The sequence below is a fragment of the Chrysochloris asiatica genome, unplaced genomic scaffold (assembly GCF_000296735.1).
Source record: "Chrysochloris asiatica unplaced genomic scaffold, ChrAsi1.0 scaffold00027, whole genome shotgun sequence".
Classification (NCBI taxonomy): Eukaryota; Metazoa; Chordata; class Mammalia; order Afrosoricida; family Chrysochloridae; genus Chrysochloris; species Chrysochloris asiatica.
Window position 1 is genome coordinate 4,666,734 of NW_006408545.1, and position 15,777 is coordinate 4,682,510.

Genomic DNA, 15,777 nt, shown 5'->3' on the forward strand with positions numbered 1-15,777 from the left:
GATTCCCTAAAAGATACAGATCAAAAGTAGGGAAATATAGAACAGAATTTCTAATTCTCATGGCACTAGACTTTGTGGAGCCAGGGAGGATAGCTGAATCCCTGAAACTATTGCCCTGAGATAATCTTTAAACCTGAAGCCAAAAATATCCCCTGAAATCATCATAAAAACATAAGCGATAGTTTAGCGTAGCTAGTGAGAAAGGTCTGCCTTGAATCTATGCTTTTAACAACTATTTATTATGGGATCACATTGACATCTGCAGCTAGAAAGATGAAATAGAAGGTTGAGTGGGCAGTGAGTTTGTATAAATGAGGGAGAGACAGCTCAGAAAAGGAGAATGAGAATGGTTACATAACTAAAAAAAACAGAATCATCATAAAATTGGACATGTGGGAACTGCTGAGTTAGTGTGTTTTCCTGTGTATGTTATCAACAACAAAATAAATGTAGAAACCCCTCACCAAAAAAAGGGACATGTTCTGAGTGATTGTAACAGATAAATCAGATTGAATTAAGATTTGTATTGAAATATTATTTTGAGATTATAGTGTGTCCCAAAGTATGATTTATAACTAAATAATCTTTTCTGTTAAATTGTTGATATCATTGCAGGCAAGTTGTGACTATCAAAGGTTTTATTTTGCCTTCTCTTTTCCTTTAGTTGTCTAGATGCAAGATGAATAGTGATCACGTTACCCTGGTGGGTCAAGTATTTGAGTCCTATGTTTCAGAATACCACAAGAATGATATTATTCTAATCTTGAAGGAAAGAGATGAAGATGCTCATTACCCAGTTGTGATTAATGCCATGACCCTCTTTGAAACCAACATGGAGATTGGGGAATACTTCAATGCATTCCCCAATGAAGTACTAACGATCTTTGATAGTGCGTTGCAAAGGTCTGCCTTGACAATTCTGGAGTCCTTCTCTCAGCCTGAAGATGTCTCCATGAAGCAAAATCTTCATGCCAGAATATCAGGTGGGTCACTTATGTATTCTACTCTCATGTTATGCTCTAGGGAAGTTTAGAGTAAATTTAACAAATACTGGATTCAGAGTGTTAAGAAATAATTTATATTTATACTTTAAAAGTATGAGGGTAAACCAAAAACTATTGCTACTAGGGTGTCAATTCATACATGTTTGAGCTTAAACAAAAGGTGTTTCATTAATCATGTCTCTGTGACCTGTGATGGCTGCCTACAAGTTCTATCTGTAATGTAATGTGTTAGTCTGGTTGGCTACCTTCCCATGTAAAGTCCAGTCAAAACACTGGCTTCTGAAGGGATCTGCTGGACCAGTTCAATTCAAGGCAGAGAGATCTGCCCACACGGGTATAGCAACTGTGGTGACTCCAAAGAGGTCATCTTTATAGATTTCCATGAAGGACACAAGGTGCTCATGGGGACTTATTAAAAAGAAGTTTTAAGAAAATTGAAAACTACATTGGTGAGAAAAATGTCAGGGAAGTTGCACCAAGGAATTTGATCTCATCATGAAAATGCACCTGCTCATTCTTCGAGAGTTGCAAGGGCTGTTTTATGAGAATTTTGTTGGAAAACTTTACCCCATGCACCCTACAGCTCTGGTATTGCCCCTTCAGGCTTCTTTTTGTTTCTGAAACTCAAAGAACATTGGAAAGGATCATGATTTAATTCCCTCAAGGATGTCAAAAATGCCGTTTTGACATGATGTAAATCGACAAGTTCAGAATTCTTCAGGAAAGGGTTAGAGAGATGGAAACACTGCCCTCAGAAGTGTAGAGATCTAGATGGAGGATGTGTCAAGAAATAGTAGCTTTACATTGTGATATCTTTGTTGAATAGAGATTTCTGTGATTTTTAAACAATAGTTTTTGACCTGCCCTTGTGTATCCATTGTGTAGTTATGCTCATTTCTTGTAAAGCATAATATAACTGGGCGCTGTCTTTTCTGGCCATTTGAAAGGCTGGAATACTAGCCATGTCAACTGAAAGGTGGGAGAATGGAAAAACACATCTACTTGTGAACATATATATGTCCATATCCATTTGTGTTTATCTAAAATTGTAACCCAAAGCAGCTTTATGAGCTTTCATGAATATTAACAGTAAAAATAATACAAAGAATTAGGAAAATGGTAAATGCTGCCTGGTGATTTTCAAAACTATTTTAGGGAATCAGTTCTTATATAACAAGATTAGCATTGTGCAGAGCTTCCAGAGCTCCTTAGACCATATTTTGGACACTCAAGTTTTTCTTGAGCAAATGACAGATTCATTTCATTAATAAAATGCCATGAAGAACACAGCGATTTATGGTGACTGAGTTGTGACTGAAAATTCCTTTCTCCAATTATTTGCTTTTTGCCCCTTACTTTCTGTTTTAAAATAGACTTTGCACAGGGTGGACAGAATTAAGTAGTAACTGAGAAGAATTTTTGAAAATGTGACAGTTCAGCACAACAACTTTTCATTATTTTGTTACATGGAAGCCATTTCTTGGAAGAGATAGTGGTGGTAGCATAGTGGTTACAAAACAGGCTGCTAACCTCAAAGTTGGCAGTTCGAAACTACCAGCTGTTCCGCGGGAGAAAGATGAGGCTTTCTGCTCCCGTAAAGATTTACAGCCTAGGAAACCCTGTGCAGGGTCACTATGAGTCAGAAGTGACTCCACTGTACTTAAGAACAACAACATAGTGGTGGTGGTAGTTGTGTTTTGTCAACTCAAGTTTCAACTGTGTAGGGTTTCCAAGGCTGTAAGTCTTTACAGGAGCCAAAATCATTTTCTTTGTCTTGAGGAGTGACTGGTAGATTTGAACTGCTGACCAGCTCATAATCCATTACGCTACCAGGGCTCCTTGGAAGACATAGTAGAGATGGTGCAACAAGGCTTGAATTTAGAGGATAACTGGGCAGAGTATATCACCAGCCTCGGAGACTTGGCAAATCACTGATTGTACTGAGCCTTAATTTCTTTACCTACATAGCACCTCTAGAGTTAGAGTCTCTTTCAAACCCCATTTAAACAAACAAACAAATAACTTTTTTATTGTAATTTGGGTGAAAGTATATAGAGCAAGTTCGTCTTCTATTCAGTATTTCATGCACATTTTGTTTCATAACATTGATTTCAGTCACCACAAGTAACAACATTCTTCCCACTCCATGCCTGTGTTTCCCATCTCCATTCGTCCTTTCCTAACCCTTCCTGTTTTCTGGCTTTATCCTTGTGCAGATGCTGCCCTTTTGATCTTGATTGGTTGGTGGTTCTAAGGAGTGTGTACTTCTCTCGTGTATTTTTGTTCACCTTATAGGCGTTTGTATTGTTTCATGAAAGTTGAGCCACAGGTGAGCAGTTCCTGCCTGAAAGGTACCTAAGGGCCATAGTCTCATTGACGGGGCTTCCACCAGTCTCGATCACACCAGTAAACCTAGTTTTTGTTTTGTTTGTTTGTTTTCTTTAATAATGTTTCAGTTTTGTTCCACATTTTTTTTCTCCCACTCTATCCAGAATCTTCTGTTGTGATCCCTTTCATAGCTGTCTGTAGTGGTAGCAAGACACCATCTAGTTCTTCTGGTCATTAGTCTTTGGACTGGTTCTTTCCTTCTTTCTGTCTTTGGTTTTCTTCACTCTTCTTTGCTGCTTCAGATGGGAAGAGACCAATAATTGCACGTTATGTGGTTGCTCACAAACTTTTAAGTCCCCAGAGTTGCTACTCACCAAATTAGGATGTAAAACATTATCTTTGTGGGCTCTGTTATGTCACTTGACCTTGATGCCCCCTGAGACTATTGTCCTGAGCCCCCAGACCCAACAGCCCTCCCCAATTTTTAAAATTTCAAATATGTTGTATAAATTAATGAATGTTGATTCAGCCTCATTCTATTAATGAGAAAGATGGATTTGATGAAATTAAAAGCAGATTCCAGAATATTTAAAGGGCAATTTATGGTTAAATTGGAGAACACTTACACCCTTTTATTTAAACATCAATGTTTACCTCATAGTACATTTAGGAAGGTAGGGATTTATAATCAACAAGACAGCTTGCTATAATTCCTAAAAGGTTAGCAGTTACTGGAGTAGTATAGAACTCCTTGGAGACAGACAGACACTTGATTTAAGTGAAAAATAGTATCTGAATTTAAACTTGCTGAAATAAAATTATGAGTGATTAATCTCTTATGCCTCCTGCTAGGATCAAGAAAAAACTTACCCTTCTAATAAGGTTGCAAAAAGTAGCTATGCTAAAAAAAGGGGGTTTTGGTTACTGTTGACATCTTACACTGCTTTTTTGTTTGGATAAGGAGCTTTGGTTTAAGCACTGGGCGGTTACCTGAAAGCTCATCATTTCAAACCCAACAGTGCTCTGTGGGAGAAAGATGAACCAGTCTACTTCTGGAAAGAGCCTCAACCTCAGGTCCTGGGGGACGGTCTGCGCTGACCTATAGGGTCACTGCCACTTGGAATCACCTGGATGGCTGTAGCTTTAGGTTTGGATGTTCTTTGGATACTTTACAAGCTCTGTTTAAATGATAAAATTATGTTTGCCTAAGTGACCTACATCTGGACTGTGAACCACTAGGTCAGCAGTTCGAGCTGCTGACTTCTCGGGAGAAAGATGACCCTTTCTGCTTCCACAAAGGTTTCTGGCCTCAGAAACCCTATATAGGGTCACTATGAGTTGGAGTCACCTCAATGGCAATGGGGTGTTTTGTTTTGTTTTTAAAGGCCCCTCATTCATCTCAGATGGACCAAACCTATTTTTTCCAATTCTCCTCTGATGAAGTAAACTGCAAACTATGTGACTACCATAGTAGCATTTATTCCGCAAACACAATTTGTTAGGCTTTTGGGAAACAAAAAATGATATGGTCTAGGCCCTCATTTCAAGGAACTCAAGGCTAGAGGGGAAACAGCTGTCTAGTCAGATATTTACCAAATGGTGTATGTATACTGACGGATCCATGCCGTTGTGCATCTCTTAAACATAATTATAAAGAAGCTTTGTGGCAGCCTTTGTGTTATGTGGTTCATGCCTCACTCAAGTTAAGTGTAAGATATATGAGCTCAGAGAGCAGGGAGCCAATTCTTCTGGGGGCCTCAGGAGTAGCTTCAAGAAGGTGGTAGGCTAGTGCCAGGGAGGGCTGGAGGTGCCCCCAGCAGAATGAATTTAATTTCTGAAGGCTCAGAGGATAGAAATAGTCTGGTTTTAGTTAAATTACACTTCCATCTTAGACTTCAGGCAAATCATTTAATTATTAAAACTCAGGATGTCTGAGTTCAGTTCTTTCTCTTAGGGAGCGTAAGACACTTTCTGGTGTGTTTTTCAGAGTATGCATTACATTTCACTTTTTCATCTCCATTTCTTTCTTTGTCTTCTGGGATTTTTATTAGCCTAAGGAGTCCTGGTATAAGCTGTAGGGTAAACATTGGACTGCTAACCACAAGCTCCGTGGTTCAAACCCACCAACCACTCCTTGGAAACTCTATTCAGGGTTGCTGTGAATCAGAACTGACTCAATGGCATTAACAACAACAACAATAAAGGATTATATGGAGTCCTGGTGTGACACTGTAGGGTAAGCACTGGACCACAAGGTTGGTTTGAACTTCCAGGTCAGTAGTTCAAATCCACCAGCCACTCCTTTGAAACCCTATGTAAGACTGCTTTGAGTTGGAACTGAATCAATGGTGCTAATCAATAATCAACAACAATCAAAGTAATATCAAAATATTAGAAATATTTGGTATTTCTGATAGTTTTAATGAAAGGTGTTCAAGTGTACCTTTACCTTTGCTTTTATATTTGCCAAAGTAAATGAGGAAGAAAAAGTAGCATTCAGGTGTTAAGTAAAGCAATAGTTCTCAAACATTTGTAGGCATCAGAATTCCAAGGTTGTTGTTGTGAAAACACTGATCATTGGGCTCCACCCCAGAGTTTGTGAGTGAGTGAGTAAGGTATAGGGGGAGGGCCAGGCATCTGCATCCCTAACTGCTCCCTGGTGATGCCATGCTGCTGGTGCAGGGTCCGTGCTCTTGCTGAGGTGCTAAGGTTAGGCATTGAGACATCATTAGTGCTGAAGCCAAAATCCGTATCCTTTTCTTACCCATTCACTGATGAAAGAACAGAACCTTTTTCAAAATAGATGTTTTAATAGCCCCATGTGTACTAGCCCATGTTGATTGCTTTAGGCCAGCAGCAGTCACATCACCTGGGAGCTTTTAGAAATGCAAATCTGGTGGCACAACTGTCTAGCCCGAGGCTGCTCACCAAAATGCTGGCAGACCCCACCAGTTGTTATCTATTCTGTAGCATCTGATAACGACACACATAGTTGTAGATAGTAAGCCAGAAAAATGAAAATTAATTGCCTTTTCTACCCCAACAGGCTCAGCCATTTTTAATACTAAGTTTTTGATTGTGTATGGACAGTTTTGTTTGATGCTATGTTACTTTTGTCTTGGTTTTTATATTATAAATTTATTGTAAAATAATCATGTAAAAAAGCAGAAAGTAAATGAAAATCGTAATAATGTTAAGTGAAAGAATTAAATATAAATATCCATGATGTTGTTGTTGTTGTTATGTGCCGTGGAGTCAGAACCGACTCATAGCGACCCTGTACAGGGTTTCCGAGGGTGTAAATCTTTACGGGAGTAGAAAGCCTCATCTTTCTCCCGCGGAGCGGCTGGTAGTTTCGAACTGCTGACCTTGCGGTTCACAGCCCGAGTCGTAACCACTACGCTATAAATATGCTTACCTCTACTACTCTTTTCTCATAATAATAAATCACTTAACCTGATATGCATTAGGTTAATTTGCTCAACTATTAAAAAAAAAAAAAATTCTAATAGGTACTGTTTACATGATGCAGTAAAGTGTAAACTGTTCTGCTGTTTCTAATTTAAGAACACTAAGGATGACATGTTGCCCTGTGTTGTGAAAGTATGTTGTTGTTAGGAGCCCTAAAGTCAGTTCTGACTCATAGTGATTCTGTGTACAACAGAACGAAACACTGCCCTGTCCTGTGTCATCCTCATAATTGTAGTTACATTTGATTGTACAAGTACAGAAGATGATTAAAGATGAGTTTTGTGAGAAAAATCATTTGTGATTGTTAGCATAGTTCTTTCTTCAGAGGTTTTGTAATCGGGCCCTTGCTGGGTGAGCAGCCGGAGAATCACTGTTCCTGGCCCTACTTAGGGAGGGGGCACAGAGTTGGTGAGCATATTAAGGACCCTTAGAACTGAGCCCTGACCTCCCACCTGCCTTTTCTCCAAGTGTATAATATTTCTTCTGCACAGCTCCCTTACACTGTAAAAAAGTCAGTCAGTTATGTTTAGGTTTGTCCTGGCCCAGCACACATAGTCCTGGGTCACAACTTTCAAGAAAAGGAATGTGGCCTCAGAACCAAGAAGTACCTTCTTCATGTTCTTTATGTCCCTTTAGACATAAAAGACATCATTATACCATTGTAAAGGAACCCTGGTGGCCCAACAGCTAACCAAAAGGCTGACAGTTCTCATTGGGTGATTTTGTGGGAGAAGGACCTGGGGGTGTGCTTCTGCCAACGCTGTAGCCTAGAACACTCTGAAGCATTTCTATTCACACGGGCTTACTGTCGACCAGACAGCCCTGACCTGACTGAAACACCATGCCTTTGTGTGTCCATGTGACCCTTTTACTCGGCTGTCCCATTTGTGTGTGTGTCAGGATGCTAGCCTTGACTTAGGGGAGTTTTCTTGCAGGAGGGGGCTCCTTAGTCTTTTTGCTGAGTGAGCAGGGGAGAGGTCTCCAGACAAAGTGGCGCATGCTCATGGAAAGGAACTGGGGTTAGAAGCCCCAGGAGATGCACAGCAGGATTCGTGTATTTTGTTCCTGGGCTGGAGGACTTGATGGCAGAATGATAAAAATCAGACCAAACAAAATTTACTGTCATTGAGTCCATTCTGTATAGTTTCCCAGGCTGTAAATCTTTAAAGGAGCAGAAAGCTTCATCTTTCTCCTGAGTAGCAGCTGGTGGGTTTGAACTGCCAAAGTTGTGGTTAGCAGTCCAGTGTTTATTCTGCAGCATTCCTTAGATGTGGTAAAGGGGAGGCTAAAGAAGGAGAGAGTCAATTCTCCCTTTCTAGTCATTATTTCTCTCCTTTCACAAAAGTGTGTGTTAAAGCTCTGGGCTTGGCATAGAGGGGCATGAGAAGAGCTCAGGAAGTGGCCCTAGTCCTCAGCTATGAAGACACTGAGGAGCAGTGGAAGCATATATGATTAAGGCCCAGGGCGTATAAGTGATTATGAGTTCCACTGTCACAGAAGACGTGGTGATGTAAGTGGTTAAACATTGGCCTGCTAATCAAGGGTCCATGGTTTAAACCTCTCAGTCACTCCTCAGAAGAAAACTGAGGCTGTCTGCTCCCATAGGATTTACAGTCCTGGATGGAGCAGTTCTCTGTCCTACAGGGTAGCAAGTCCATTTTTTAATTTTAATTTTTTGAAGGTAATGATGTCAGCAAAATTGTGGGACTGAGAATGTAAGTAAGTGGTACACCAACAACAATGGGTTATGCACAGAGGAAGTTGTGGGCCCTGTTTTCCTAAAGCCCAGCCGTGGCCTCTAGTCAAGAATCTAGATCCAGCTGAGGCATTAACCTGAACCTGATGTCAGTGAGTATGGAGTCAGTACCCAGGGTGATGAGACGGTAAGGCAGGTGCTGTGAAGTCAGTTACCAGGTCTGGTCAAACCCTGTGAGAGTATGGGGGCTGGGGGTGGTAGCTGGTAGCAGGGCTGACCGTGAATCCTTCCTGACACTTACATCTGTGTTTTCTCTTTCAAGTCTCTCATAAGAGAAAAGATCTCTCTCTCAATTCTATGTCCACCTTTCTTCTCCATCCACTCTGCGTTTCATAACCAAGCTTATTGAGAGAATACATTCTTTTTTGACATAGCCTTCTCTTGGTCACCTCCTCCACACTGACACAACCCTCACCAATATTACCAGTGACAGCTGAATGGGCAAACTGGGGGACACTTTTCAGCATTTCTCTTCCTTTATTTCTCTGTGGGGTTTTCTACTATTGACTCCTCTGTTTGATGAAACTCCAACCCTGGCCCCACTGACAACACTCTTGCCTTTTTCTCCCTCTCTGGCCGTGGCTTCTCCCCTCCTCTGTGGGGCCCTATTCCTCAACGTTTCCCTTAGATTTTGGGTCCTCAGGCCTCAGACTTGACCTTCTTGCATTCTTGTCTGGTGGGGTGGCTCTGTCCTGAATCTAGGTGTCAGCTGCCACCTAATCAGCAACAAGCATGAACTATATTTTTAGCCAGAAATCTGTATATAAACATCCTGTTGTTTTCCAGACACCTCAAACTTAATATGTTTTTGCAGACCCACCTGCTCCCAGCACTGTCATCGAGTCAGTTCTGAATCATAGTGACCCTGCTGCCCAAACTAGAATTGACGTTTTAAGGCTTCCTAATCTATAAACCTTTATGTGAGCACACAGTTTCCTCACTGTTCTACAGAGTGGCTGCTGAGTTTCAACTACCAACCTTATGGTTAGCATTCCACCACTTAACCCTCTATGCAAATCCAGTGTATTTAAAAATTGTAGTCATGGTTTCCCTTTACTCTCTGTGTGCCCCCTCCATCTGAAAATGGCATCTCCTCATTTATTTGTTGTTATTGTGCAGTGCCGTTGAGTCACTTCCAACCCATAGTGACCCTGTATAGGGTTTCTGAAGAGTGACTTGAACCACCGACCTTACAGTTCAAAGGGACTTTGCAGTCTGGCACATTAACCCACAGTGCCACAACAGGAATCCTTATTTATTACTTCAGTAAATATTTCTTGGTTTCCTAGGTTAATGCACTGGATTGCAAAGTCAGTTTGAACCACAAGGTTGGTGGTTCAAGCTCACCAGCCACTCCTCGGAAACCCTATACAGGGTCATTGTGGGTTGGAACAGACTCAACAGCACTTAACAACAACAACAACAGCCAGGTGCCTTGGACTCCTGGTACGGTGCTGTAGGATATTCATTGGACTATGAACCATGAGGTTGGCAATTCAAACCACCACCTGTTCCTTGGAAGTCCCATACAGGGTTGCTGTGAGTTGGAACCGACTCCATGGCACTTAAGAACAATAACGGCCTTGTCCTTGGGAGTGTTGTGGCTCTGTAGGATAAGCACTGGACTGCAAACCACAAAGTCAGCCTCAGAAACCCTGTAAGGATCATTATGAGTCAGAACTGACTTGATGGCACTAACAACAACCATGTGCCTTGCCGAATTCCCTGACTCATTTAATGAGATCTCTTCCATTCAGTTGCCTAAACCATAGAACTGGGAATTGCCATAAATTCTGCTTTCCCCCCTTATCTCTGATATCTAACTGGTCTCCAAACTGACTTGGTATCTTTAACATTTCTCCTATCTATTCCCAAGGAGCTCTGGTAGCATAGTGGTTATGAATTGGACTGCTAACTTCAAGGTCGGCAGTTTGAAACTACCAACTGTCCGTCAGGAGAAAGATGAGGTTTTATGCTCCCGTAAAGATTTACAGCCTCAGAAACCCTGTGCAGGGTTACTATGAGTCAGAATTGACTCCACAGTACTTAACAACAACAACAACAATATCTATTCCCTTCTGTTTTGGCTTTGCATTTCCATGCCTTTCATCTCTCTTTATCATTTATAAGGCATGATACTTGTTCTGATGATATAGCAGTGAAGACAATCTACCTCAACCTTGTCCTCATGGAGAGTACATTCTATTGTAGAAGCATAATAAAAAAATCCATTCATTCCCTTCAGTTGTGGTAAGTGATAGAAAAAAAAAGAGCACTGTGGGAAGGCACGAGTCCTGGTGTGGCGCTGTGGGTTAATGTTCTGGACAGCAAAGTTGGCTTGAATATCAGGGTTGCTCACTAGGCACTCCTTGTAAACCGTATACAAGACCGCTATGGATTGGAACTGACTTGACAACACTTAACGCCAACAACAATAACAATGGCAAGGCCCATTAAAGAGGGAATTTAGCCTGAAATGGGTTAAAGAAAGTTTTCATTAATAAAATTATGTTTAAGCTCAGCTTAAAAGGTAGAAAACCATAATATCAACTTTAAGAATTTATATTTAAATAGTGCTTGCTATATGCCAGGTACTGTTCTAAGAAACTTTACATGGACGAGTTAGGCTGGAACTGTGGTTGCTTTGGCAGGGCAAGACCAAATGATTTTGAGGGCCTTCTATGGGCTGGACATTTCCCAGTAAACTGTTTCTGAAGAGCAGTTGGTGGGTTTGAACTGCAGACCTTGTGGTTAGCAGCCGGTAGCATAGTGGTTATGAGTTAGCCAAGGCAACCGCAGTTCCAGCTCTCATATTGTTGTTGTTAAGTCCTGGCTCATCATAGTGACCCTATGTAGGGGTTCCAAGAAGCAGCTGGTAAGTTTGACCTTGTGGTTTGCAGTCCAGTGCTGATCCTCCAGTGCCACACCAGGAGTCCTGCCATCTGTTTGACCAAATATAGCAGGCTAATTTTTAAGTTGATAATTTCATATTACCCGTGAATGATGTTATAAATTTTAGCAGTAAAAAGGTCCCATCCCCCCACCTCCCACTATACGGGGTCTCTTTGAGTTGGACGCAACTAGATAGCACTTAACATTTACAATAAAACATAACGATCAGATTAAAAATAGCTTTCTAGGGAAAAACCTACAGTAAATTTACACATGACTTTGTCATTAACCATTATATGTTTTTAAGTAAAAAATAACAAGTGCTTGTCTATACAGTTATGTAAGATTACATCAGTTTTACATAAGACTTCATCTTATTAGATACCCAAAGCATATATTAAATTGTACTGGGCAGTATGTGTCTTTACAGGGCAGTCTGCTGTATGCACGATGTCAGCATAACACAACACAACATTTGCCATGTCTTAGTTCTTTGATCTTAAGTTGTGTTTTATTTTTCCTTTTTTAGCATATTGACAACATTAAACTGAAAAATCAATTTGCACCTGAAGCAGAACTAGAATTAGGGTAGTAGAAATGGGATGCAAAAATATTTCTTCTTTAGAAGCCAAGAGAGAGGGAACAGATGTTTCCAGAATCCAAAGAAATTGTTCTTAAAATAAGTTTTTTTTGCCCATTCATTTTTGTCCGTTCTCCTTCTGTTTGGTTTGTTCACTCGTCTCTGAAATAATTGTTAGTAGGTTCTGTATATGTTTCAAGAAGCAAATTGGGTTAACAAGCATGGTTCTTGCTTGAGTATCCCTCTGTATAATTGTAGTAGAAAGCACTTCACAATAGGGAGCACTTGGGGCCTCTTTGCAGGCATATAAGTAAAATTAGTTTTGTAATATATTCAACCATGTTACTCAGCAATTTCATTTCTAGATACACCCAAGATAATTTAAAACTGGTGTTCAAACATAAACTTGTAAATGAGTGTTCATAGCAACATTATACATAAAAGTCAAAAGTGGAAATGACTCAAATGCCCTTCAGTAGATGAATGGGTAAACAAAATGTGGTGTTTCCATGTTGTTGTTAGGTGCCATTGAGTTGGTTCCTACTCATATTGACACTGTGTACAACAGAACAAAATACTGCCTGATCCTACACCATCCTCACAATTGTTATGTTCGAGCCCACTGTTGCCAACTGTCAAACCATTTCTTTGGGCATCTTCCTCTTTTTCACTGACCCTCCACTTCAGCAAGCATGATGTCCTTCTGACAACATGCCCAAAGTACTAGAGACGAAGTGTCACCATCCTCACTTCCAAGGAATACTCTGGCTGGAATTCTTCTAAGACAGATTTGTTTGTTCTTCTGGCAATCTATGGAACTTTCAATATTCTTCTCCAACACCGTAATTCAGATGCATCGGTTCTCCTACAGTCTTCCTTATTTATTGTCCAAGTTTCACATGCATGTGAGGCCACTGAAAATACCGTGGCTTGGGTAAGGCACATCTTCGTCATCAAATTTTGGTCTTGAACACATTACAGAGATCTTGTGTAGCAGATGTACCTAATTCAATATGTCGTTTGATTTCTTGACTACTTTTTCCATGAGCACTGATTGAGGATCAAGACAAATGAAACATGTTCTCTGTTTATTGGCCCAGTTGTGAAGGTTTTTAAAAATTATCCATACTCTGCTTAGGATGATTTTGTGTTTATGTGTTCTATTCTGTGTTGACTTAACAGTTTAATTCAATGCTTTTGTGTGATTTTAACTCGGAATATTCCTGTGTTCTTGGTAATTCAACATTTAGTTAGTTAACAAATGCCTGAGATTAACATTGAGAAATAAATGGAGTGGATATCTTTGAATGGATAAATGCCTACTTTAATTCTGTCCCAGATTCTCTGTTTTTGTACATGTAGCACTTGTCAGTTGTGGTGTTTTAATGAAGCAATCCCTGGAAGTTGGAAATAAGGAAAATAAGTTTGTTTTTTCAAAGTGTTGAATTAAACTGTTAAGTCAACACAGAATAGAACATATATACACAAAATCATCCTAAGCAAAGTATGGATCCTTTATTGCAAAATATAATACAAGCTACATAAATGCATTAGTTAGTGGGCAAGTTAGCATTGGAAGCAGAGCAAAAGGAGTCATAGAAATCACTGTTGTCAGTGGAGAGGGAGAGCCCTGTTCGGCCCATAGAGAAAATTCAAGTCCCCCTCTGTGGTAGGATTCACCGTGTTAACAGCCTGATACGTTAAGCATTCAGTTATTCATTATTCAGTGTCCAACTTTCACATGCATATGAAGTCACTGAAAATACCATGGCTTGATTTGTTAGGTTTTGTTGTTGTGTAAGTTCCATGTCTTCTAAACTACCTTCTGATTATTATCATTTCACTTTCTGAGTAGCGTACTGACAGGGAGAAAATACGCTGCCAGAGGAACTTAAAGGATACTCATATTTAGGATGGTTATTTTTCTTTTTTAAACTTTTTTGTGTGTGTGAATTGGTTGAAGGTTTACAGAGAAAATAATTCAACAGTTCCTATGTACTCTGTTTCATGGATGGTGGTTAATTTTGATCAGCTCGATAATCTGATAGATCCATCTTCAGTGTGTACAATTACCAGGTTTTTAGCCACAAAATTCTAGGGACAAGATAATGGCTCATGGTACAGGAACCAGCTTAATATTGTTGTTAGGTGCCGTCAAGTCAGTACTGACTCATAGCAACCTTATGCATAATAGAGCGAAATATTGCCCAGTCCTATGCCATTCTCACATTCCTTTCTATACTTGAGCCCATTGCTGCTTCCACTGTGCCAATCCATTTCGTTACTTACCAAGTGTTACCATATAAATCTGTTAAGAAACATGCTTTTGACTATCACAACTAGCATCTTTATACTCCAGAATTACAGCATCATAGCCGAACTTGAGAAAGAGGACTTTGTACATAAATTTTCTTTGCATTGTGTTCCTTTTCTGTGCAAAAGGTGAAAAAGGATGGGGGTAAAGTTATGCTGTGGGTAAGCCTCTAGTTCAAGGCTTGCAAATACCATCAGATTTTTACGAGGGTGAGTTAAAAATTATCTGCTCTCCAGTTATTTTAAAACATCCATCCACAGTCCATAGCTGATGACAACATTGAACATGCACATGACATAATTCTGTCGAATAGACGAGTGCCAGTGGATTATGTGATGCATCATTTGCAAATCAGCCATGACTCTGCCTATGAAATAGTTCACAACAGACTTGGATTTTGAAAATTTTGTGTGAGATAGGTACCAAAACAACTCATGAAAGAGCATCAACAGAAGCATTTGGACATCTGCAAACAAAATTTGGACCGATACTCAAAGAAAGGTAAAAGTTTCTTTGAAAAATTGCTACTGGTGACAAGACATGGATTTAGCACTATGAGCCTGAGAGTAAACAGCAGGGTATGGAATGGAAACATCCTCAATAGCCAACCAAGAAAAAGTTCAAACGTCAGCCATCAGCTGGAAAATAGATGCTTACAGTTTTCTGGGATTCTCAATGGCCAGTTTTGGAACACAATCAGGAAAAAGGTTAACAAACTACAGTACTCCTTACAGTGAGATGCTCACTGAAATGCTGAAGGATACATTGATTATTTGGAGAGGACTGCTATCCAAGGACATTGTGATCTTGTATGACAGTGCATGTCAGCACACCTCAGCCCACACTGTTGACACACTGCAGAAAACTTCATTTTTTTTTTTTTTAATGCTTTATTTTGAACTATGTGATAGTTTACATGAGAGAAAATTAGCTTTACATTCATCCTATTGTATATGTTTCAGTGCCACGGTTATAGCCCCCTCCATGCATCATCAGCCAACCAAAGGGTATACCCTGCAAGCCTACCCCCCGGTCATCAGCACACAGCCCCTCTCCCTCTCTGGGTCAAGAGTCCCCAGCTATTCCATCTCTCCATGTCATTGTCTCTGCTTCCACCTCTGGCATCACTGTTTCTCTGGGTAGGGTCCTGTTCTCCGCTCTTCTCCCTTGATGGTGCCAGGGACCTCCACTCCTGGACTGCAAAGTCAGTCACTCCCCTCCTTTTGCTACAAAATGTCTAGATTTACATTTCCAACCTTCACAGTCAGTCCTGATAGCAATTATTCACTATTGTTCCACATGAGACCTATCCCCATCTCCTTTCATCAGCCCCTCCAGACAGATTGGACACCACTCTGTTCCACTCTCCTCTGTGCCCCCTGGATCTAGGCTCCCTCTTGAAAGCTTGTAAGCCATCATTTCTTGCCTTTGT

The 15,777-nt window shown here is 40.4% G+C and overlaps 1 protein-coding gene across 1 annotated transcript in view; it reads left to right on the forward strand.

The window, feature by feature from the left end:
- The first annotated feature begins 674 nt into the window (after window positions 1-674).
- The window catches only part of MCM9 (minichromosome maintenance complex component 9), a 168,443-nt gene continuing 153,340 nt past the window's right edge, over window positions 675-15,777 (forward strand). Inside the window, exon 1 of the mRNA XM_006839887.1 lies at window positions 675-983. Coding sequence (XP_006839950.1) covers window positions 680-983 — 304 coding nt within the window. The 5' untranslated portion in view covers window positions 675-679. The remainder of the gene's footprint in view (window positions 984-15,777) is intronic.